Source organism: Diorhabda carinulata, chromosome 2 (assembly GCF_026250575.1).
Source record: "Diorhabda carinulata isolate Delta chromosome 2, icDioCari1.1, whole genome shotgun sequence".
NCBI lineage: Eukaryota > Metazoa > Arthropoda > Insecta > Coleoptera > Chrysomelidae > Diorhabda > Diorhabda carinulata.
This window is the reverse complement of record NC_079461.1, coordinates 31,663,853-31,688,452: the sequence shown is the minus strand read 5'-3', so window position 1 is coordinate 31,688,452 and position 24,600 is coordinate 31,663,853. Positions and strand designations below refer to the sequence as shown.

The following is a 24,600-nucleotide window of genomic DNA, read 5'->3' as shown; positions in this document are numbered from 1 at the left end:
TTCAGTTTCTTAATCATATATATATTTTATTTACAATGAATACAAGGTAAAGATATTCGCACAAAAAAAAATAAAATATATCTATATATACAGTATTGAAATAAGTTAAAATCACAGCTAATTACTAAAATCCTCTTTTATTGCGGCATCTTTGAATTTTTTAATAAGAGCTTCCCTCGGCGTGACCTCTTTTATTTTGGTAGGATAAGATGTCGAATTTCTACAAGGCGTGTCTCCTGCATGTGTGGCTTTTATATTTTTTTCTAATACTTGTTGATTAAGAATCTAAAAATGTTTATTCAACATAAATACTTTAAAGCTAATGTTTTGATTACTATAAAACAAATGAAGAAATCAAAATTTAAAAAATCATATTTTAATATGAACATCCAAAGAAAAAAGATAATTATATTAAAATACATTCCAAAAAGTAATTTAATATTTGTTTTTAATTACCTCCTTGACTTTACTGATAAAATTTCTGAACGAATCTAATGTTTCTGATTTTCCCATCATGATCTCAATGTTTTCTAATAATACATTAACTTTTTCATCCAACGTTTTATCCACATCCTCGCAGGTGTTCAAAATACATTTCTTATAATTTTCTAGAGTATGTACTGTTATCTGAAAAAAAGTTTTAGTTTTGTAATTATTCTATTCATCCATTTGACACTATGCCTGTTTTACAATTGGTTTTGAATAATATTAATATATTTGAATGTTTAATTCGGTTTCTGCATACAACTATAATCGATCTATAGTGATAATTGTTACCACTGTTTCTTTCCTTGTGTTTATAAAATGTATTTGACCATAAACATTTATCATTATTATATCAAATACAGCAAATAAAAAAAAGAACATATCAAATACAGCAAATAAAAAAAAACATAAAAGAGTTTGAAACAAAATCTAAGTAACTTCATTTTCGTCAATAACAATCCATATTTTAATGGGTTTCAAAGAGACAACTCATGAAAACCATGAAGGTGATATAATAAAGCTTGTAAGCAACTATCAATTACATTCCAAAGAAGATTAAGATTAAGAAGATTAAAGTCAAGGCTGTTAACTAACCATACCATTGGTTGAATTATGATATCTTAACATAATTTATAGTAAATATTAGGTGCATTAATAGGTTTTGAAAAATTTAAAAAAAAGATCAGTCATCAAAAATTCATTGAATTACTTTTTTTCATAATTAGACATGGAAGATCTTGAGGAAAATGTACCACCGTAAAATTGGCTGGTGGAAGTGAAAAAAATAGACTAAAAATCATAAATATAAATAAGAGGCATTTTAGGTGCACAAATTAAATATTCAGTGCATTTATAGATTTTTGAATACAAAAATAAAACAGGTCTGCCAGGTTTTTCAAACTAAGTGATACCTATTTAAATAAAAATAATTTTGTACCATTTGTTTGTGAATTGAGTGCAACAGATTCTTCACAAAAAGTATTCCATATTCAACATTTAAATATCAAATATTCTTTGAATGACTTTTGTTTTCATGACCTCACCAGAAACGGTGGATCTTGATGAGACGGGTGCTTGATCCAATATCAAATTGTATTTTAAAATCGATTTCATTTTTATTTTATTCTTCAACTAATAACTTGTTTAGGTTAAGTTAGATCTAAGCAAGCAGCAATCGATTTCTGTCAAGAACAATTTTACCTTTAGAAATTCCTTGAATGACTTTTGTTTCCATGAGTTTCCTAAAGTGGTGAATCTTTATGAGACGGATGCTTGTTCCAAAATCAAATCGATTTTAAATAAGATTTGACCTTGAAACATGCACCAGTCTCATCAAGATCCATAACTTCTAGTGAGGTTATCGAAAAAAAAAATCATTCAAGAAATTGATGATGGTTAGAAGTTGAATTTAAAATTCTTGACAGGAATCTCTTGCACTGTATATTATTACTGAGACCATTAGATGAGAGTATGCTCGAAGAAATATCAAAAGCTGGCAGACCAACCTAAATACGATCATTGATATTGGTACAAGCTCCTGTCTCATCAAGATACATCACTTCTAGTGAGGTAATCGAAAAAAAATCAATCAAGGAATTTTTGTTGGTTGAAAGTTGAATGAAAAATTTTTGACATTAATCTCATGCACTTAATTCTTTTGTGAAAAAAAGGCACAAATTTATTTTCATTTAAATAGAGATCACCAAGTATTAAAAACCTGGCAGACTTGTTTTTTTTTGAATTATTCAAAAACTATAAATGCACCTAATATTTGATTTGTACACCTAAAAAGCCCCTTATTTATGATAATTTTTTTACTTGGGCCAGCCAATTTTATAGGGGTACATTTTCCTCAAGATATGCCATCTCAAATTATTAATAATTAATATGGATTAGTTATTAGTAAAATATTTTCAAGAAAAAATAATTTTTGTTTGAACCATATTCAACATCAATAAATAATATCAAAAAAAGAGATTTATATGATAATTTTATTTGTAATGGATGCTAGATATAAATTATATTCATGCGTACATCTAAATTGTGTGATAAAACTAACCTCATCATATTTGTTTTCCAAATCCGAAGTAACATCTTTCAACTTTTTATCAAAATCTTTCAAATAAGTTAACAATTCTTGCACTTGGTTTCCTTGTTGTTTACATAAAATGGGAAGTTGCATAGAATGTTGCATCTAGAATGTAAAAAGGCTTTTTAAGACAATATAGTACAAAACTTTTAAAATAATATCATTAGGATATACTCTAGCTTCATCAAATAATAACTTCTAATATTTACATATGCATACAGTTTAATAAAAACTCACAGATTTGTAAGATTCATCAACAATTTGTTCTAGAGTATTTAATCTTTCTTTTATGCTTTCTTCTATAGCTTTTTCTTTTTTTTCCATATCCTCTCTGTGCTTTTTCAAACTTTCGCTATATTCCTCACTCTTTTTTTTCAAACTGATTTTCTTTTTTTCCAAAATTATTTTCTTTTCTTGCAATTTCACCATTTTAGCATCAGTTTTTTCAATTTCTGTTTGGTTTTCTCTGATTTCCTTTTGGGTGTCTTCTATTTTTTCTATTAACATCTGTTCTAAACTAGAATTTACCTTATGTTGTTCTTTTACTATACTGTTACTAAACTCTTCCAATTCTCTCATTTGGTTTGCTCTGTTGTAAACCTGAAAAAATAATTAGAAGCAAAATAGACAAACGATTTATTTTAGAAATCTATATATAAATATCAGATATAAAAATGCAGGGAAGTGAGCTCTGGATATCAATGTGGCTGTTTATCTGTGCCTTATCTAGTTTCCTCCCTTTCGTTTCCAAAGCTGTAGAAAATACAAAAAGAAACATTGAAACACAGGAACCAAATATAAAAAAATGGCCCCATGATAAACTAAACATCTACAGTAACCGAACATGAATTGATGAAATGACATTTATATTGAAAATATATAACTGCCAAACCATTACTTTAGAAAGTATTTGGAGAAATATGTAAGTAAACATTTTAATTAATATTACTTTATCAACTTAATTTACTGATCTACTAGGGAATGTTTTATTACAAAACAACATCTTGTTAACAATTTAGATAATGAAACATTCTCATAACAATGAACTTACCCTTTCGGAATTTTGTTTATAAAATTCAACAGTTTTGGGTACCTCTAAATTCAGTACATCAATTAGTTTTTCATGTTGATTAAAGATGTCTTCGATAATTTTTGTTTTCTCATTAATTTTATTAATGTAATATTTTGATTTAGATAAAATATTTTTTTTTATGCATAATGCATTTTTCGAATCTTTAACTGTTGATTCAAATTCAATTGAAATATTTTTGAAAGTATTTGAAGACTTCTGAAAATTCTCCTTAAATTCAAATATCCTTTCACTAATCTTGTTTTTGATTTTATTTTCACTGCACATAAATTTTTCAGTTTCTTCGTTTCCAAATTGATCCAACATTTTTAAAACGTTTCCTACCGCCTTCTGTGTTATTTGTTCATTCGAAACGTTTATTGTGAACTGATGTTCCAATTTGGCTAATAAGATTTCTTTTTCACTGTGTAAATTTTTTGTAGCTGCCAATAATTTTTTTGCTTCTTCGAGTTTTTCACTGGTTTGATTTTCGTACCATTTTGAAAGAAACTTCTCTTGTTCTAAGTACTCATCCTGTTCCTTTATGGTGGCTTTTGCAGCTTCTAATTCCTCTCGTTGTTTCAGACATTGCACAACAGTCTCTTCAAATTCTCTGACTTTGCAATACATTCGATCCTCTGAAATATAAAAGATTTGTTAACAATTATGAAAATGAAAGATCGAGAAATTAGTGTTTGCAACAAAACAACCCAGGAGTTGAAGTAATAAAATTTGAATCAAAGTGATTAAAACCAAACTCAGCACCTTCACTTGCTTTAAATCTGCTTATAAAAGACAAACACTTAGTCCTTATTCAATTCTAATAAAACATCTTCTGAAAAACTCAAATTTAATAAAAAATACATACCTAACTGTTTAATTCTCTCTGCTTTCTTTTCAGTTAATTCTTCTGCTGTAATATTTTCTCCAGTTACAGCTATAATTGCATCCAACATCTTTTGATAGTTATCCTTATCAACGTAAAATCCTGTACCTGATCTAGCTGCATCCAAATCTTTTTGTAATCTAATAAGATATTTTGAATGTTCAATATATTAAGTAAAAAGTGAGAAATACTTTACCTGTCAATTTCTTCAACTAAACTATTAATGATTTCATGTTTTGTCATTTTTTCATTAACTGTTGGGGTATTTTTTATATCTCTAGCTCTACTAGCGTATTCTAAAGTACTAGCGGTCACTTCATATGAATTACTGGCAGGTGAAATGGTTGCAATAATTACTGTCTTTGTATGTCCACCCAAAGAATCTTGGAGGATTCTTGTAAGTTTCGAATCTCTGTATGGTACATGTTTTTGTGATTTGTCAACTAAAGCTTGAATAACTCTACCAAGTGTCAAAAGAGATCTAAAACAATTTACAATGTAAAATAATATTGAGAGTAATTTGAAAAAGTAGAACTAGAAAAATCACAAAAAACATATTTTATTAGTTGTTATGAAGGTGGAAGTAGAAGGATTTATAATCAGTATCTCTCACATTTTAGTACTCAATAATTTTTAAATAAAATGAAACTAACTTAAATCCACTCATACTTGACCTCGGTTAACCAATATGCCAAAAAATATTTGCCTGTTACTATGTTAATATTTTGACAACAATTTTCCTGAATACAACAAACCTTTTGGAAAATATGCTCCTTCAGCAAAGACCTGAATGGTTTGTCGCAACTAAAAAGTTGAAGGTCAATGACTTAATTTTAGAAGTTGTTACAAGAGGAGGAGCCTGAGACATATTAGCACTTAAAAACAACAAGTGCAGCACAAAAAATCATAAATTTATAAATAAACAACCAGAGTAAGTTTGAGGTCCACATCTAATGTTACTTCAACAAATTGCAATAATTTGGCATTTTGATGACACTAAATTGAAAACTTTGTACTCAGGTTAAGTATGTCAATTCAACATTAAAAACACAATCCACAGAATGATGTAAAAACGCCTTTAATGTAATAATCTTTTTAAATTTTATTATAAACTTCCCATTTTCAAAGCTGAGCTCCCACAAATGTAAATAATTAGTGGGGTAACTACTAAATGCAATTATGCCATGTTGTATATAAGTTTCGGCTACACTCTAACAAAGAGTTTGGTACACAAGATTTAAATCTCACTGGCATGACTTGTCCATAGGGAAACCAATGAGTGAGGGCCCACTTCGCAAACCTTTAGCTACTCCAGTTTGCAATTTGAATAGAATAAATATAAGATATGTTGGACTAATAACTTACTTGTTAATATTTGCCAGCTCCATTGCCCTCATGTCCTTACAGCCAGATCTAGCAATATTTTCATTACCGGCCAAGTCCACCAAATTTATTTTACCAGTTTTAAGGATATCATCACCTGATATTGTAGTTTCCCTGGTATTGACAACAATAGAAAAAACTGTGTGTGACCGGGAACTTTGATGATTCATTAGTGTAGGAGCTATCTGTCTTTTCATAATTCCTCTTTGTAATAACTTACAAATACCTTCACCACTATGTACTGAAATTTCTGTCAATCCTTGGATAGAAACTGAGCCTTTGGGAGCACTATACATCCTTAAAAATAGAATAAATATGAAAAATAAATACATATATAAGGCATCTAAATGTTCTTGATTTTAGGTTTCTTCAGTTTCAAAATTAGTTTTTTTTGATAGATAGTTTGATAGTTAAAAGAAGATAAATTTTGACATCTTGACTTTTCTTTAAGTCTTTATATATATATATATATATATATATATATATATATATATATATATATATATATATAAATATAAACATTATTACGTCCGTACAAAAGTCATACACTGTTGCGTCCTCAAGAAAACCAAGAGTTAACCATGATCTTATTGTGTATACTGGTTTACCAATGAAGTAGATGGATAGGACTATATGTAGATAATTGATATTCACAATTTTCAAATATACAAATTTTCATTCATTCTACAACAATGCTGCTTCCTTATAACAAGTAACTTTGTCAGCTCCATATAATGACTACACCATACATTGCTGCATCCGTGCGGTGTTGTCAAACCGCCAGGACGCAATAATATACTATCATTAAATATCACATGAAATGTATATAATCTTAAAAGAGTTTCCTTGTAGAAATATATCTCTGATTTTAAGAATATGGAAAAGACAATGTAAAATACGCAATAACTCTAATAATTAGCTACTGGTATACACTTTTTCCGACTCAAAAAATGGAAAGCATGTGGGGATTGATCAGGTATGCCTCTAAAATATACCTCCAGAGGAAAGTGATAACTATACTTGTGAAACATCGCAATCCAACAATAACCATAAATCGTGCAAAGTCAATTGTTACCAACTTTTTAATCGTATTTTAAAGAGAATAGCCAGGAGGAAATGGATTGACCAAATCGAAAATATGGATATTGATAAAGAGAAAACAGAAATTGAGACAATAGCTAGGGACAGAAAGGGAACAGTACAAATGAATCATGAAGCTAAATTTATACCAGTTTTATTGATTTTTTAAAATATAATAGAAATCCTTTATATGCACTATCAACTCTATTTTCTGCTTTTAGTATAATAATTTTGAACAAATACTTTGATTTTTAGCCAATCTTTGTTGTTTAGAATTTTTTCATATTTTGTTTTCAGATCTTCACATTCGAATCTTTTAGGGGGCTTCTTAGTTTTAATATGATCTTTAAAATAGTTTAGTGTGACTTTTTTTTGGTCATCTGTCCAAGGAACCAGTTTACGAGTTTTTTTCTTTTTAGTCCCTGCAACAGGTTTCCCATCAACGTTGTTTGTTGGAACAAAATCTTGAGTAGATGGCTTTGACGTATCTAACAGTTCCCTTATTATTGGATTTTCATCCTCGTCACTATCATTATCAGAGTCTCGGTCACTTAGAAGATTTTTTTCCATATCAATGTTTATTTCATCAATAGATTTTCCTTTATATTGATCTGCTCCGCCTTTTTCCATTACCATCAACAGTTTAGATATCTTCGCCGTTTGATAAACATCATCGGGTAGTCGATAGGAATTTCTGTGAACACCACTTGTGTGTCCCATAAATGTCGCCAACTGTTCTATTTCCCCATCTGATAAGTTGAATAATTGCGATAAAGTTGCAAGATGTTTGCGCAGTCGGGTTGACGTAATTGATGATGGATTTTGTGCTCCACATAATTTAGCATGTTTGGCTAACACTTTATAACCTATCAAATGTGAATTTGAATTCGCCATTGCGAAAAGATATGGGTTATTTATGGTCACAAAATGGTGTCTAACTTCTAACATTTTTTTGATATTGTCTTGTATGTCAGATTATTAAATGCTTGAATTGTATCAGACTTTTTTTGATATTGCTGATGGTCGATATCATCTTCTATGATATATTTCATATCCTCAGCTCCTTTAATTAGGACTCTTAAAGATTCTCCAGATAAGTCGATGAGATTATTCCTTAATAAACGCAAATCACTGGCAAGAGGTACAATGGTTACTTTGTTCCATTTGTTAAGATTAAGGTTGTAACTGGCATGTGAAGAAATCTCACAACTCCAATTAGTTTCAAAAAGACGAATCAACGTTTTCAAGTCCGCCTCTATTTCCGCAGTAGATAAAGTGGTACCTTTATTTTTAGTGTAAATATCGCAACACTGTTTCAAAGACGTAACAATATTCATGGCGAAAGTTGGAGACAGATAAACATCTCGTTCCGAATCATATTTAGCAATTCGTTTTGTGGCTTCCACGAAAATGTCGAAATACTTTGGCTTCAAAGCTGAAATGAATGTGGTTATGGATGGATCCAACTTTCTTATTTCCAAAAAGATTTTAGAAAGTTCTCTCATTTTGCGTGATGTTACATGAATAAAATGTTTTTCACGGTGCGTTTTTAAGTACTTAGCTCCGAACTCGCAAATAAGTGGATCTTTTTGAGCTTCCAAAGACAACTTGTCCGCTCTCATATGCGGGAATTCCTCTTTCAGTCGTTAATCTACTTTGGCATTATGGAATAGTTTTAACTGTTTGCTATTTTGAGAGCTACCAGAATCTCTCTTTACTCATTTTTTCTTATGTCTGTATAAAAGTTTCGAGGAAAAATACCCTAAACAGTTGTTACAAGGTACTTTATCTCTCTCTGGTACATAACCCTCCCTAACAGGCCACAAGTGCCACCGTCGGCCAAATAATTTCCCTTTCTTCTAAGGTCATTGAATAGCTCTTTTCTTTCTTTACTTTTAACGGGCTTTGCTAAAATTCTTGCTACATCTATTTCGTTTGAATGGTTCCGTATCACATGGCGGCCGAAATTTAGAACCTTAGTTTCGCAATAATAACAATGATCCGGTTTTCTCTTATATGGTGTTTTAATTGGTTTTGTACAACTTAAAGTACTCGGTTACCTTGAATTGTTACATAAATCTTGATCTTTATCCATCGTTTTAGTAGTAATCAACTGTCTACTGCTTGAAGTATTCGGTACATTTAAATCGTATTCGTTATCTTTAGCTGTATCATACACTCCAATAGAGGGCGAATTAACATAATCAGTAGTAATCTTCATCTGGGTTGAGCTTTTGTTTATATTAGGTTTCTTAGTCTTCTTCGGTGCTGGATTCTCATCAACATCTGAGCAGCTATCCTGCGAAAAAAATGTAACGTGAATTATCTCGTGAACCAATTAGGTGATAAATGTATAAGAATTTCTAAAACTAGAAAGAATTTAGTGAATAGCTATTTAAGTTCTTAGTGCCATAATAAGTGTTTTATAGTACGCGTCTGGAAGTTTGCCGAACGAGCTGTATGCTAATTCTCTTACCAGACAAAAGTACTATAAAACAAGAATATGCCATGTATAATATACAAGGTTTTATCTTCGATCCCTCACCGCAATTTCGATCGACTATTTCTGCAATTTTTTATAATCACTAAGAACAAAAGTAATACTAGTTTTTCTAAAACCCCTTAACAAAGTAGAATTCGACGCTTTCAAATCCCAACACAAAGTAAACGTTTTCCGGGAAATCAGTATGGGCCTGGATATTTATCTACTCACAGGCAAGGTCCAAAACCTATATTCACAATTTAATGAAAATGGAAAAAAAATTTTACTTACTTCGTCACTACTAGGACAATATAGAGAATCTTCACTTGACGAAGCATTAAAAGGATCTTCCGGTGTACATGGAGATGACTCTGTATTCATTTGAATTTTATCATATTCAAATATTTTGTTTGAGGTAATATTCAGTTCTGACTAAAATATAAAAAGCAAAAAAACGTTTGGATAATGGAGAAATTATTAGTTTTGTTTGGGAATACAAAATACAAAATGAAGGAGAAGGCGTTTTACCTATTTTGAATTTGAAAAATATTTGTAGAAAAATTAACACATGACAACATGTTTTTCAGTAGCTACAAAATTAAATTAAATTGCAAAATTTCAAAACTATCATTTTTACTCACTAAAAGACAATGAGTGACAATACCAATAATTATTAGTAATTGGAGGTAACTGAAAATTTTTATAAAGACAAAAGTCATAAGAAAATCACGAATGTAATAATTTCATATATATTATAAAAATACTTACCTTCTTCAGTATCAAAACTCAAGTTACTGAATATTTTATCAATGCGCCTTGTCATATTAGCACACTGGAAGCAACAATGTCTTAGAATAACACGATCTCACAAGCACAAGAAACGTTAAAACACAATATTTTGGGTCTAAAAATAGAGAGCAGTGTTGCCATATCTCGGACGCAACAACATATTACGTTTCTAAAATATATACTTAAGTGTGTATACAATATTTGGTACTCTGCCGGAAAATCAATGAACTAACAATATACATTTTCATCCATATTAGTAATATTATTGCGTCCAATTCCAAATAGAAAATCCAATAAAATCATAGAGAGATCACTAGATGACGTTGAGTTTTATAAAGAAATAGAAATGTAGGAACCTTTGTTGACTGTTCTTGTTAATATTTTTCACAAACGTTGGCAAAAATCCACAAAAACATGGATTGACATTGTTGCGTCCGATATTCGGACGCAATAATTCGAAGGAAGCAATAATGTATGTGTTTGGGATGTTTATGGACGCAACAATGATAGAAGTTTATATATATATATATATATATATATATATATATATATATATATATATATATATATATATTGCGAGTTACAATAGTTGCAAAAAACAGGACAAAATACTTTTAAATTATATATTTTTAAATAAAGAACATACTTACTGTAATGTATTTTCATCGTCACTTAACAAATCTCTAATTTCCTCATTATATAATTCAATGAATGACACCTTAACATTTATATCTATATTTGATAATTTACTAAGTTCATCAAAAATGTGAAATGCTGCTCTTGGTATCAACCCAGCATCGGGATCCTAAATAAATTTAAATACAAATAATATCAATGAACAATGGGTTGATAAAATGTTAATATCAAAGAAAACGTACCTGTTTCCAGTTACCCACAAGATTACATTTCTCCCCCATCATGGTGAAAGTTTTTCCAGTTCCTGTTTGTCCATAAGCAAAAGCTGTGCAATTATATCCATCAACTACATCAAGTATCATAGGAGCTATCACATTTACATATAATTCAATTTGGGTAGCACTAGGTTTAAAAACTCTTTCAAAGCTGTATTTCTTGTCTTTTAAAATCAATTCTCTATGTGTGTGACTGGTAACAATACTTTTAACCTTTTGTTCCTCCTCTTGTTTACTTAGAGGTCTAAAACAGTGAATATGAAATTCTGAATTGGAATAAACTAAACTAAATTATTAGCTACATGATTTAAATAAGCTTTTACCGATTTTCAATAAAAAGAAATGAAAATTCGAACACTAAGTACATTTACATATGATAGTGAAGTTATTTCAGTACTTTGGCATGAATCTATAATTACTAAAATTATTATCCAGAAATAACACTATCTAGTTTTTTTAATCAAATATCAATACTACTAAAATGATATTGAAAGATTTTTTTGGAGATTGTCAAAAATCGAAATAACTGGTTAAAAGCAAAATTTTTGGATAAGCTTACCTTATGCGAACGACAACTTCCACATTTTGTGAACGTTGCTGTGATTGTTTTTTCCTATGTTGAATGAGTGAAGATGACATTTTCAACAATGAATTGTTAAATAAAAAAGTATTAATTTATAACAAAGTTATATCAACTATATATGTATAATTGGAAGTTTTCAAAACTTGTAAATAACGACCATTAACGTCAAATCAGGGAATCCAATCCAGAGTTAGTTTTACTGACAAGTGACATTCGAATGAGTCATCAAAAGAATGGTAAATGGTAAACATATACGTATATACTAGACAACCATAAATATACATATGAATATGTACTAATGTTATAAACTTAGGCTAATTTAATAGAATGAAACTTTCCCTAGAAGATTACCAATTATAGAGTTGGGATCTCATTAGGAACCGAAAAATTAATATTTTTTAATAGCGACGACGATCGTCGTGGTTGCGGCGAGAACGTCACTCATGACGTCATAATTTACGTCACGACGACTCTTGTTATGATATGAGTCGAAGTGAGCGTCGAAAGAGAGAAATTTTCAAAACTCAAACAACGCAGATTGCAACCATGAGAATCTATGTCATTATTTGATACGTTATGGGATATTATAAGTACTTTTGAAGCATTCTCGTGATGAACTACCAAATATTTTCTATCGCTGCAGAAGATTTTTCGATTTTACTTTAATGTAAATCAATTGAGCACTCCACTAAAAGATTCAATAACTTACAAATTTTAACGTAACCTCTTAAAGCTTTCGCATTATTTGTTCTGTTTTGCCATTTGTTGATATTTATCTCAACATTTAAACTCCTCGTAAGCCATTCCAGTTCGCTTTACGCTTATAACGCTCTGGACTAAGTGGAACGGAAAAGATTGTGGTAATGAATGTGATTGTCGTGAACGCTGAGTGGAATGCACCCAATATAGGTGATCTGTGATATGGGTTGTAGAATATTTGACATATATTGAAATGACATTTAGGTGTCAGAAGTATGAAGTACTTCGTTGTCAGGAGTTTAATAAATCTATGGTTCGAAGTGTTTTTGTGTTTTGCTTGAATGTATCTGCTAACTATTATAAAATGCTCAGTTATATACTAACCACTGAAGGTGGTATATGTTATCAAAGACTATTCGTGCTTGTGAATAGTATCAAAAATCTGAGAAATTTGTGTTATCTTCAGAAAAAATACACACGCTCAGAACAGTTACAAACTAGTTCCTGCCCTTTCTTGAACAAACCTAGTAGGTTGATAAACCAAAATAGTAGATTACAGACATCATCCTGTAAGTTTTTAATAAACACAATTTGATACTTGGACATATTTGGGTTTTTTAATTCCTTATTAATAGGATATTAATTATAGGGTACTTTCGTATTGCGTAATTAATATTGGAATAAAATTATTATATTTAGAATAACATTGAAACTATAAATTTCTGAATAGCTGTTCCAATTCGAAATGAAATTCAGTATGACGAATTTTTAATTATCTATTATGTGATTTCAATAGATCTATAGAAGCTAAAAATAAAATGTATAACTATAACATATAGATACCAAAACAAATTTCAGATTATTTGTTTATTATAATTTAATCTATTATTTTTAAAAGTATGGAATTTTTAATAATTGGTTTGGATTTATTGTATCCTAACAAATTATATTTGTTGTAGTAAAAATGTCACAGGAATGTAAAATTGATAAAGAAGAAATAAGAAAAAAATTAACTCCTTTGCAATATCATGTAACTCAGGAAAAAGGAACTGAGAGACCATTTAGTGGTGAGTAGTATTGTAAAATTCATGCACATCACATTTCAGTGTCTTTAGGATAATATTTCCCATGTATTCTTAATAGTTTTTTATTGGGTAAGAAATAATTATAGCGATAATTGAAACATTCTTAATTTACAAATATTGTAAACATTTGAGGTTAACCATTCAATTTCAGGGTGTTACAATAAAACTTATGATGCTGGTACCTATGTATGCATTGTTTGTGAGCAGCCTTTATTTAGCTCTGATACTAAATATGATAGTGGCTGTGGATGGCCTGCTTTCAATGATGTTCTAGATCAAGGCAAAGTTAAACTTTCCCCTGATACTAGTGGAGGTATTTATAAATAGTTGTACCAATTCCTTTTACATTTGTGGTTATATTATATCTATTTAGCTTGAACAAAATTAACAGTAAATTGATTTGGGTTCAATTTGAAATTAATATAATAGGAAACCACAAATGTAGAAAAATAAATTTCAGTTATCAGAATAAAACAATTTCGAAATTTAGCCTCAACTGAATAGTAAATATGTGCGTTTATTATATAATTTTCAACCTAAAAATTTTTAGAAATACATATGCAACATTTTTTCTCTCGAATAGGAAATACAACTGAGGATAGAGCATTTTTTGTACTTTTATACTTTAGCTTTTTTTATCGGCTCTGTGTTCAAGAATTAAAAACATTTTTTCAATAAGTTTCCATATGCCTACACATTGTAATTAGGAATCTTCTACTAATAATTAACCATTAATTTGTATCTGACCAACATCTTGAAACCAGCAGAGATACATTTAATTCCTCCTCAAGGAGTCATTGGATCTTGACGTTCCAGCTGTGGTCCTCCTTGTGCGCGCTTACTTGGGCATGTGGAGGGCGATCAGTGCAAAAAACGATTGATTTTCATAGGCTTACTTCAATACGGAAGCAACCTGGCAAAATTCCAAGGGCAGGAACCATGACAAATCCTCGTCTTCCCCCAGAGTGATAAGCAAGCAGGCACCAGGGAATCTATTAGGTCCGGCCCCAGATCCTAAGTTTGCCTCATCTCCAACCCTCCACAAACCAAGATCTTTCAGTACAACAGTGGTACAGGTAAAGCCTGTTAAAAGGCCAAGTACCTCTGGTTCTACGCCCATGAAGCTCCAAAAGTCGTAAAACTGCACCCGCTGTAGTGACCTGTACCAACTATATGAAAGTGGAGGAACGATCGAATTTGCAGCTGGGGTAATTCGAATGGGAATATACGATACGGACTTTACAAAAAAAACTGCTGGAATTCATAGACTATAGACATATATGGTCCATCGTGTGGTCTCCATCCGTAGCCTTTTCCTCTTCGGCTGGTTAGGAATCATATCCATCAAAAGATTCAAGTCAAAGTGTCTGGTTTTCAAAGGACGTATATTACTTTGTCTATGGTGGTAAAGTTATTTTAGAAATTGATTTCACGTCAAACCGAAAAGTAATAGACCAATGCGAGTAAAAAAGAAGAAGAACAAATTGGCGCCATACATATTTATGTTTTATTTTTTTGATGAAGTAGTTATAATGTGTTTATAAAGAAAAAAAAATACATTTTATTAAAACATGAAACGATCTTTAACTAAAAATTCATCTAAATCGCATAGTATCATTATACCAAAAAACTTAAATGATAGAAATTCGAAATTATCAAATAGCAGTGAAAAAATACATCATATAATTTCTGTGAATGGTATTGAAGACGATGATATATCTAGTACAGTTGTTAACACGAAAAGAAAAAAAGTAGATGAAGGGAAGGATTATAAACGAAAAAAGATTGAAACTGCAGCTAATACACTGCTCTTTACAAAGTACTCTCCTGATGAAGAAAATTCTAAAGCTAACTCAAATATAAAATTTACTTCAGATGCTCAAACAGATATAAGGTATAATTTTTATTGATGTATGAAATATTCTTTTATTCTCTAAAATGAATTTGTCAATAATTATGTGATAAAGTGAACTTTTATTATTAAAATTATAACAATCCTTGATTAGTTATATAATTTTCTTTTGTTTATATAAACTTTCAAAGGTTATTTGGTAGTTAGTTTTTATAGCACAAATAAAGCTAATTATTGGGTAATGAAAACTTGACTGTCTTTTTTCCACTGACTAAGCATTCTCTTCAAAAATTGTATAGATACCTCAATTTAAATAAATTTCAGAGACGTGTTTGTTAAATAATTAAATTTCTTTTATTTCTTATTCCTTAGACATTTTTATTACATTAAGTGTTATTGTCTATAAATCTTAGTTTCAGGGCTCTTCTGATTGAAAATTAGTTTTTTCTATCTTTTTTTGAAAAACTAACTTTCAATCAGGAGTTGCCATATTTTTTCTGCAATTAAAGTACCTTGTTAATATAGGTAAGAAAAAAAGTACATAGAATCTAAATAAAGTATAATATTTTTATTATTTATTATTTTACCATATTATTCACCTCATTTCTTTCATAAAAACAAATTCATTTATTTTAAATATAGAGTCATATATTCACAATTTGCTCTTAAGAAAAAAGTCCATAATAAAAATAAGCCAAGAAAATAAGATAGACTGGTAATATTTCCAGATTTCTAGTTGTTATCCAATAATATAATTACGGTTAAGAAGTGATTCAACCAGAAAAAGTTGATTATATTTTTCTCAAGAGCTGAATGATTTTTATTAATTATTGTTAAGATTTTAGTTTGATGTTATTGATTAATAGAAACATTAGATGATTATATTGATTTTTAAACATTTAAAAAACTGTATTGTCTGTATTTCTTATAATTTCCAGCTCAAGTTCAAATCAATGTGATAAAGAAAACCAACCACATATTTCAAATATGGACAGCGTAAATTTAGAGTCTATATTAAATATAGATTTTGATAATTGGGAAGATGAAACAATGCATGAATCAAATTTAGACTTAACCCAGCCTCATCGTTGTAAAATAATTAATATTACTCGAACTTCAACAAAAATTGAACTTACTTTAAAATCACTGCTGTCAAACGAGAAAGTGCTTTGTATATTAGGAGGTTCTTGGGTATATACTTGTTTGGAAATAGGAAGTGCAGTTTGTATTGTATGCAAAAACATCCAAGGTAATTGGGTTATAAACAATGAACATGGTTTATTGATTTTTGAGCCAGACTATTTACTACCTACTACTACTTTAATTAGTTCCTTGTGGTGTAAGAGAAGAAGTGCTTTAAATATACGATTTAAAAGTTCGGGTAGTTCAAATGAACATATGCTTGTTGGTAGCTTGGTTCATAGTATCTTTCAATGTGCCTTGGAAAATAATATTTTAGATACTGAAGTTATTGAAAAAATGATGGACAAATATGTGTCTAAAGATAATGTGATTAAAAGTTTATTTGAATGTAATATTTCACTTTCTTGGGTAAAGAATGAAGTTAAGAGTTATATCCCAAAAATTCAAGAATTCATAAAAAGCTATGTTAATAATTCAGGTGTAAATTCAGAACTGTTACAAAAAAAGGATAACTGGAAAGGCAGTATAGATGATATTGAAGATGTTGAAGAAAATATTTGGTGTCCAGAGTTTGGTATAAAAGGTAAAATTGACGTTACTATCAGGACTAATAAACGACTTATGCCCTTGGAAATAAAAACTGGTAAAGCATCAATATCCATAGAGCATAGAGGTCAAGTCATTTTGTACTTAATGATGATGAAAAAAATTGGTTATGATGTATCATCAGGCTTACTACTTTATCTTAAAGAGGGGGTTTTAAAAGAAATTTCCTCTTCAGAAAGAGAGGAAAGAGATTTAATCCATTTAAGAAACGAATTGGTATATTACCTTATGCAGAAACCTGATATAATCGATGAAAAAAATATTCTACTCAAATTACCTGAACCAATTAATCATACCAGTTGTAAAACATGTCCTCTCAAAACTATTTGTGTAGTTTATGCTCATTTCAATAATGAAGATATATCTTCTAATGCGGTTTTAAGACAAATTCAACAAGAAACATTGGAATATTTAAGTGAAACTCATATACATTATTTCATCAAATGGGCAACTTTGAACATAGTTGAATCGATGTCTAATTCATCTACAAGAGACATGAAAGAAATATACTTAACAGCTCCAGAAGAAAGAGAGAAAAATGGCAAGTGTATAAGTAATCTCAAACTTGTTCAAACAACAAATAACTCCGATGATGCCATCACTGAACATGTATTCAAAAAAAGTAACAACGATTCACCAGTAAACTTAATCACTATTGGAATGTTTGAAGGTCAATATATAATAGTTAGCTCGAGTAAGAGACATGCCATTGCGACTGGCTTTATTAGAAATATAACCAATAATTCAATAACAATCTCACTGGAGCGAAATATTAGTGATCGATATCAAAACGAAATCTTTTGCATAGACAATTGGACATCGGATTTAGGCCAAGGATATAATTTAAATAACTTGGCTTTATTACTAGAATCTAATCCTAAATCAGAAAATTTAAGAAAAATTATAATAGATAAAATTTCCCCTACATTTAAATCTAAGTTACCCAAAGAAATCGGCATAAAGGGCAAATACATTTTAAGGAGATTAAACCACATTCAACAAAGAGCTGTACTGAAAGCAATAGCAGCTAACGAATATTTTCTTATTAAAGGTATGCCTGGAACAGGAAAAACTACAACGATTGTCGCCTTAATCCAATTATTCTATGAATTGAAGAAAACAGTACTAATTACAAGTCACACAAACTCAGCAGTTGATAATGTTTGCTTGAAACTATTGAAATTTGGAGTTAAATTTATTAGATTAGGCTCTGATGCAAAAATTCACCAAGATTTACATGAGTATTCGGAACGTAATCTCACAAAGCATTGTACTTCACCTGAAGAATATGAGAAAGTATTTGAGAATGTTCAGATTATAGCCACGACATGTATGAGTTCTGGTCATCCAGTTTTAATGAAACGTACTTTGGACGTATGCATAGTCGACGAAAGTACACAAGTCTCGCAAAGCTCTATTATAAGACCACTTTATGCTTGTAAAACTTTTATATTAATTGGTGATCCTGATCAATTACCTGCCGTCATAAGAAATCAAAAAGCTAGAAATTTAGGTATGTCCGAAAGTCTATTCGAACGATTATATAGTGAGACTGCTAGTGCAGCTTTAAATATAAATTATAGAATGAACAGTAGGATCACTTATTTTGCGAATCGCTTAACTTATAAGGACGAGTTGAAAATAGGTAGCGAAGAAGTTGCAAAATCGACCATAAAGTTACCAAACAAAAAAAAATTACAAGATATTTATCATAGTAATGATTGGGTAATGAAATCTTTGGATGATTCTTTGGACAATGCTGTTCAATTCGTCGATATTGGCCAAGTATGGAATTTATCAAAAGACGTGGACTGGAAGGTGCATAAAAAATATGGAAAGGATAATTCTTCAAATGTTAACATTCACGAGGCTGCCGTTATATATATTTTGGTTAAAGCTTTATTAGAAGGTGGTGTTAATTCTAATGATATAGGAGTAATTGCCAGTTATAGACATCAGGTAGAACAAATCGCTAGCATTATAAAAAATGTAGATATAAATACGGTTGATCAGTTTCAAGGTAAAGATAAAAGTGTCATCATTTATTCCAGCGGCGTTTCCAGAGATACATCGGTTTGTAAGACTCCCGAATCTGAAGACATTTTAGAAGATAAAAGAAGATTAAATGTAGCTATTACTAGGGCTAAACATAAACTTATTATAGTTGGTGATATGAATACTATCAAGACTTATTCTTCATTTAAAGAAATTGTTCGGTTATGTGAAAATGTCTCAATTAAAATTTATGAATATAAGAATTTTTCATGGGATAATGTATTGCAGCAAGTCCAGTTGATAGTCTAATTTTTATTGTTTTAAAATTATTATTTTGCGATTATAAATATTTTATAAAAATAAATGGTTTTATATATTATTAACCAAGTCAATATGAAAGTGGTCTACTGTAAGTGTCGAATCTGCTTACAATGATAATTTATACAATATGTGGCTATTAAATAACGAGATTGGTGATATAAAATATTTTATTTTGATATGTATATTTATTTATTATACCTTCAATATATACCCCTATTTTATTGTTCGAGACATTGCAGGAAGTTTTTTTCTGTCGTAAAATTTGCCGCAATTTGTCAATAGATACAACAATCGCACGAATACTCAGCCGAATAAAACTGACTTTTTCGATATTCTCATAAATTTTTGACTTCTAGGCCATTTTAAAATCGTTTGAACCAATCAAAAACACGTGGACGTGACAAACATTCATTGTCATACACTTGTTTCATAAATTATAAGTTTGAATTGTAGTTTTTCCAAGTTTCATTTGAAGTTTTACCATTATCCGTTACGTCAAAACCAGAAAAACCACCCCTATACAAATTAAGGCAACGGCTATACTGGTTTGTCTACAGACATTGTTTTCGAAAGAGTAGACTTCAGGAGGCCAAACAGCTGACAGTCGCTAAGGTTTGGCGCACGTGTACTTTCTCTGTAAGCTGCGCTAGTATCGTAACTCAATAGGTTAATTTAGATCTCTTTTGATAGAAAATTAATTGTAAAAAACAGGTAAAAATTGACGTTTCGACCTATTCCAGCAAATTTTTACTTGTTTTTTGAAACTAATGTTCTATCAGAAGCATTTTGAAGCAAGTCTACTTACTGTTGTAGCGAAATGTTTTAAGAAACAAATTTATAATTAAAAATATTTATTCTGATAACTGAATTTAATGAAAAATAAATCTGTGATGATTTCACAATTGTAATTGGGTAAATTGAATTGATAAAATATTTAAATACAATTTTAGTTTTGAATCTTTTTAATTGACTGAACATTTAATCCCAGTAAAAATTTGAAATCATCAATGACCTTCGACCTTCTTCCTTAACACCTAATTTCATTAACGTGTGTGTTTTACAAGCTAAAAAACTAACCAATATCATACAGCTTATGCGTTTGAAGTTGTGAGTATATTTACACGAACAAATAAAAATTATCATACAGTGTCAAATATATGATTTTATGTTCATCTTACCTACCTAATGTATTTTTTTCCAAAAGTAGCAAGCGTCCTTTGAAGACGATGCGGTAATTTTTCAGTTATATCTCAAAAAATCGCTATTTACACTTGGTAAATTGTTTTAGTTTGCAGTTATTAATTTGTTTACTATAAATCCGCACTTTTATTATCGTCAAAAGCGTTCAATATGTGAGGGAAAGTGAGTATTACTACAAAATTAATATTTTGCATATCGCCATCCTTGCACTTTAGATTTCTATATATATTTCTCACCCAAAATCTGTTAATATAGATAACAGAATATATAGAAGAAATACTTTATTCGCATTATGTATATAACTTTAACAAAACCGAAGCTGACAATCCATTATTTTCGAAATAACTAAACAAAACAAAAATATCAAATATATTTTAAAAAGTTAGGTTAAAAACCGTCCAATATTGGAAAAATGGGGACAACGACCTTAGTCCAAAAAATAAATACAGTTTCCATTAATTTTCATTATAATGTATTACTTAGTAATAATAATAAGAATTTTCATAAATAGAGGGTGTGTCATGTAGATTTCTGTAATACAGACACTCGTTTATAAAATTGAAACAAACATATGTGGAACTAGCCGACCCGGCAAAGTTCGTGCCGCCTAACCCAACCTAACGATAAATATTTCGCAACATCTCGTTGCATTTCGGGCTTTGTCCAAATTTGTGCGCCGCCTTATATGAGGCATGTCAAGTATAAATGAGTTAAAAACGCACAACACTTTTTTAACTTTGTAGAAATTTGTGGCTTTTAGATTTAGTAATATTATAGATGCACATCAAAGAGACGTTCACATTTCAAGTGACATTTTACCACAGACAATTCGTGTTTGACTAACGCGGCCCCTAGACAATCAATTTTATTGAGCAATATTACGAATTGTGCAATATTATTGACCGTTTAGGGATAATATTGAATATTGCACAATGATTGAACAAAAGTTTGAGTGAGTTTAATTTTTATTGCACCACATTTTTCCATTGCGTTGTGTAGGATCAGTATTGCGCAATATTTTTTAGTCTGTGTTTCGTCTTGACGAGAAATACACGCGCGCGTGCATAATGGCGGAAAAAGAGAATAAAAAAGTTAAGAAAAGAGAGTTTTTCGTCGAATGTATCCAATTGTACATATTTGTGGAATGACATGAGTAAGGAATATCATGACCGTGATAAAAAAAATTGATGCTGACGAAACATTCTCAAAAAATTCAATTCTTTGAGAACTAACTACTGGAAGGGGTACAAAAAATTTTTTCAAGTCTGCTTCCTCATATAACATCAAATCTTTTAAAATATTTTCATGAGTGTATTTCTGTATTTTCTTGTACCAATTTTTCGACGTGTTCGCAACACAACTAAAGCAGCAGGTATATTTTGTTCGGACATGTTGCTTTACGCACAGTGCGCACGGGATCAAAAATATTCTTCCACTAAACACGAGAATATTGCGCAGCAGTTCGTTTATTGTGCAATTTAATTGATCGTTTTAATCCTAAGCGCCTTACAATGTTATTGTAGGATCTAGGGGCCGCCTAATACATATTATTCCTACGTTACGGTGCCGACAATATTCATTTTCTCTCTCGTTCGAGACACTTTATCTATACTGCGCATGCTTAAGAATGCGCAAAGTCGAGCTGGAACCTCGGAGGTTAGAGAAATCGTTGCCATTCTGTCTTCATTAGTCGGAACAGCTTCCACTTATAGAAACTGTCCATATAGAAGTATTACATATATGGACTAATATTGCCATCGTATAAATATCGACATTGATTGATATTAACGTCACTCAATTGTTTTGCCTTCCCGGAAACTCTCCACTAACACTTGATTATATTATAGAACATAGAAAATTTTTCTTTTTAAACTTTTTTGGATAATTTTTTAAATTTTTCTCTCTATAAGAACCATCCTCGTACTTCAAGGAATATTATACAAAACAATTAGCAAAATCCGTTCATGTGATCTTGAGTTTTGCGCTTAGCAGCACAATCGACGATTCATTTTTTTTATTATAGATTGAAAATATTGAGTTACCCAAATAAAAAAATTCCTTACACCGCCGAAAATAGGAAAGTGGTAGAAGTCGCCAGAATTTGGGTATTTCTAACAAAATTGAAGTTTATAGTTGCATTCAACTTAACAAATAACAGAAAAATTTCGAAAATTTAGAAACAAATACCAAAAGTCAAATTTCAAAACACTTATTTAGTCCCGAAACTTGGTGGTTCCGCAGTTTTTTTCCTTATATGTGACATGGCTTGATGTACCTAATTAATTTTAAAACAATTCAGTTATCTGTGACTTGTGGTTTGGTTTCCTCAGCTATAGACCGGGTTTTACAGTTGATTAATGATTAGTCAAGCATTAATCATCAATTTATCAAATAACGAGATAAATATCTGAAAAGTGGGTACCTGGTATAACATCAACCCAAATAATTGTCATAGCTGACTACAATTACAAATAGATGAAATTTTTTAGAGAACAATCAACACTCGTGAGCAACAAAATCGACTCAAGTGGACGCTCGCGGTCAAAAGTGGCTTCCATTATTTTTTTCAAAGCCAAGTCTTAGCTTTAAAATGAGTTGTATATGTTGTCATTGAGTTAATTTTTTGATAACCGTTACGGAACTTGCAGTATGTGGACGAGCATTTTCCTGCATAACGTTGACGTTATCGCCGATGAAATTAGCGTAGGAAACCACTCGATTCCCTAATATTTCTTGCAAATATCGGTCCGCCGTTAATCAACCCGCTCCACCATCAGTTTCAATAGAAACCAATATTTGTTTCCATTGGCATGCCCGCCCAAACCATCCAAGAACCTCCTTCAAAAGCCACGTTTTCTTTTATGTAACACTGTGCGAATCTTTCTCCAGCTTCCCTATAGATTCGTCTTCTGCTATCGCTACTATGCAGGCACACATTGTTTGTCATTTCTGTGGCAAATCAAAGGCGGGCTAAGGTTAATTTGAAGCCAGTAGCTGGCCATTTGGTCAAGGTTAGCTGCCTTAAGTCTTCAGGACGCTAAATTTTGGAAACAGCAGACTGAATCATGTTCAGCGCACTAGCTACTTCTCGCTGACTCTGGCCTTGTCGCAGTAGGGTGACTTCTTGAGTAGCTTAATCACTTGTATCCATTTTCAGGTAGAATTCTTGTTTGTTGTTAACAGAGATGTGAATTGATTAACGTTACTTTCCATCGACTCTATAGTATAAATAAAAGTAAATTATTTGTTAATATTTTTTAATTTTAAAGTAACAAAAATAATAAAATGATCTAAAAGCCTGTGTCACCATTTTAATCATGTATTTACACAAGGAGTAATATTTTATTGTGTCAGTTGTTGTCCGTGTAAATATATTCTTAGTGTTTGTTTGCAGTTTGCGAAACATTGGGAAAATCTAATTGTAAATTTTTTCTTCCTATCCCTTGCCTGAACCCTTATCATCGCTTCTCTTTTGAATGGTCCTCTACACCATTTTTTTTATTTTTTGTTTTGCATTGTATCATTGTACATTATTTTGGTTTTGGTTTCTCATTTTCAATACACTTCATATCCACTCCCCGCTCTTTATTACCCTGAAATATAGTTGGTTCAAACCTTTTACTCCTCATATCCCAACCAGGGCGAATCCGTACTGAAGTAACCTGCGCCAAGTGTGGATCTCATTTAGGACATGTTTTTGGAGATGGCCCACCACCGACTAAAAAGAGATTTTGTATCAACTCGGCATCATTAAATTTCATACCACGTGAAAAGGACACCAGTAGCTGAGACTTTTCATGTGGTTTTATTATATAATTTATGCAGTGGCTTTTTTAATTTAATGAAGCAATATATTAAAACAAATTAATAGTTGTGTATTTTGAAGATAACAAATGATTGAATTAAGAAAAATGTGTGTTTATTTTCCCATTTCCCATAAA

The 24,600-nt window shown here is 30.5% G+C and overlaps 2 protein-coding genes across 8 annotated transcripts; one reads left to right on the top strand and one right to left on the bottom strand.

Annotated features, from left to right (window-relative positions):
• Window positions 1-5: 5 nt before the first annotated feature.
• On the bottom strand, window positions 6-12,201 carry LOC130903589 (kinesin-like protein KIF11-A). The gene is made up of 11 exons (XM_057815785.1): window positions 11,735-12,201; window positions 11,143-11,419; window positions 10,915-11,069; window positions 5,896-6,210; window positions 4,727-5,011; window positions 4,513-4,670; window positions 3,627-4,282; window positions 2,813-3,175; window positions 2,546-2,680; window positions 457-627; window positions 6-285 (listed from the first exon to the last, which is right to left on the bottom strand). Exons 1-11 carry the CDS (start codon window positions 11,812-11,814, stop codon window positions 118-120), a joined length of 2,763 nt encoding a protein of 920 aa, XP_057671768.1. The 5' UTR covers window positions 11,815-12,201; the 3' UTR covers window positions 6-117.
• A 534-nt stretch (window positions 12,202-12,735) lies between these two features.
• Window positions 12,736-24,571, top strand: LOC130890664 (methionine-R-sulfoxide reductase B1). 7 transcript variants are annotated; one of them, XM_057794874.1, is made up of 4 exons: window positions 12,736-13,026; window positions 13,417-13,524; window positions 13,694-13,855; window positions 24,264-24,571. In XM_057794874.1, the coding sequence occupies exons 1-4, from the start codon at window positions 12,768-12,770 to the stop codon at window positions 24,446-24,448; spliced, it is 714 nt and encodes a 237-aa protein (XP_057650857.1). In that variant the 5' UTR covers window positions 12,736-12,767; the 3' UTR covers window positions 24,449-24,571. The 7 variants fall into 7 exon arrangements, with proteins under 7 accessions (XP_057650857.1, XP_057650859.1, XP_057650860.1 ...); XM_057794876.1 differs by having other exon boundaries at window positions 12,739-13,026; window positions 24,300-24,571; XM_057794877.1 differs by lacking the exon at window positions 24,264-24,571 and adding an exon at window positions 16,333-16,664 and having other exon boundaries at window positions 12,739-13,026.
• Window positions 24,572-24,600: the final 29 nt, after the last annotated feature.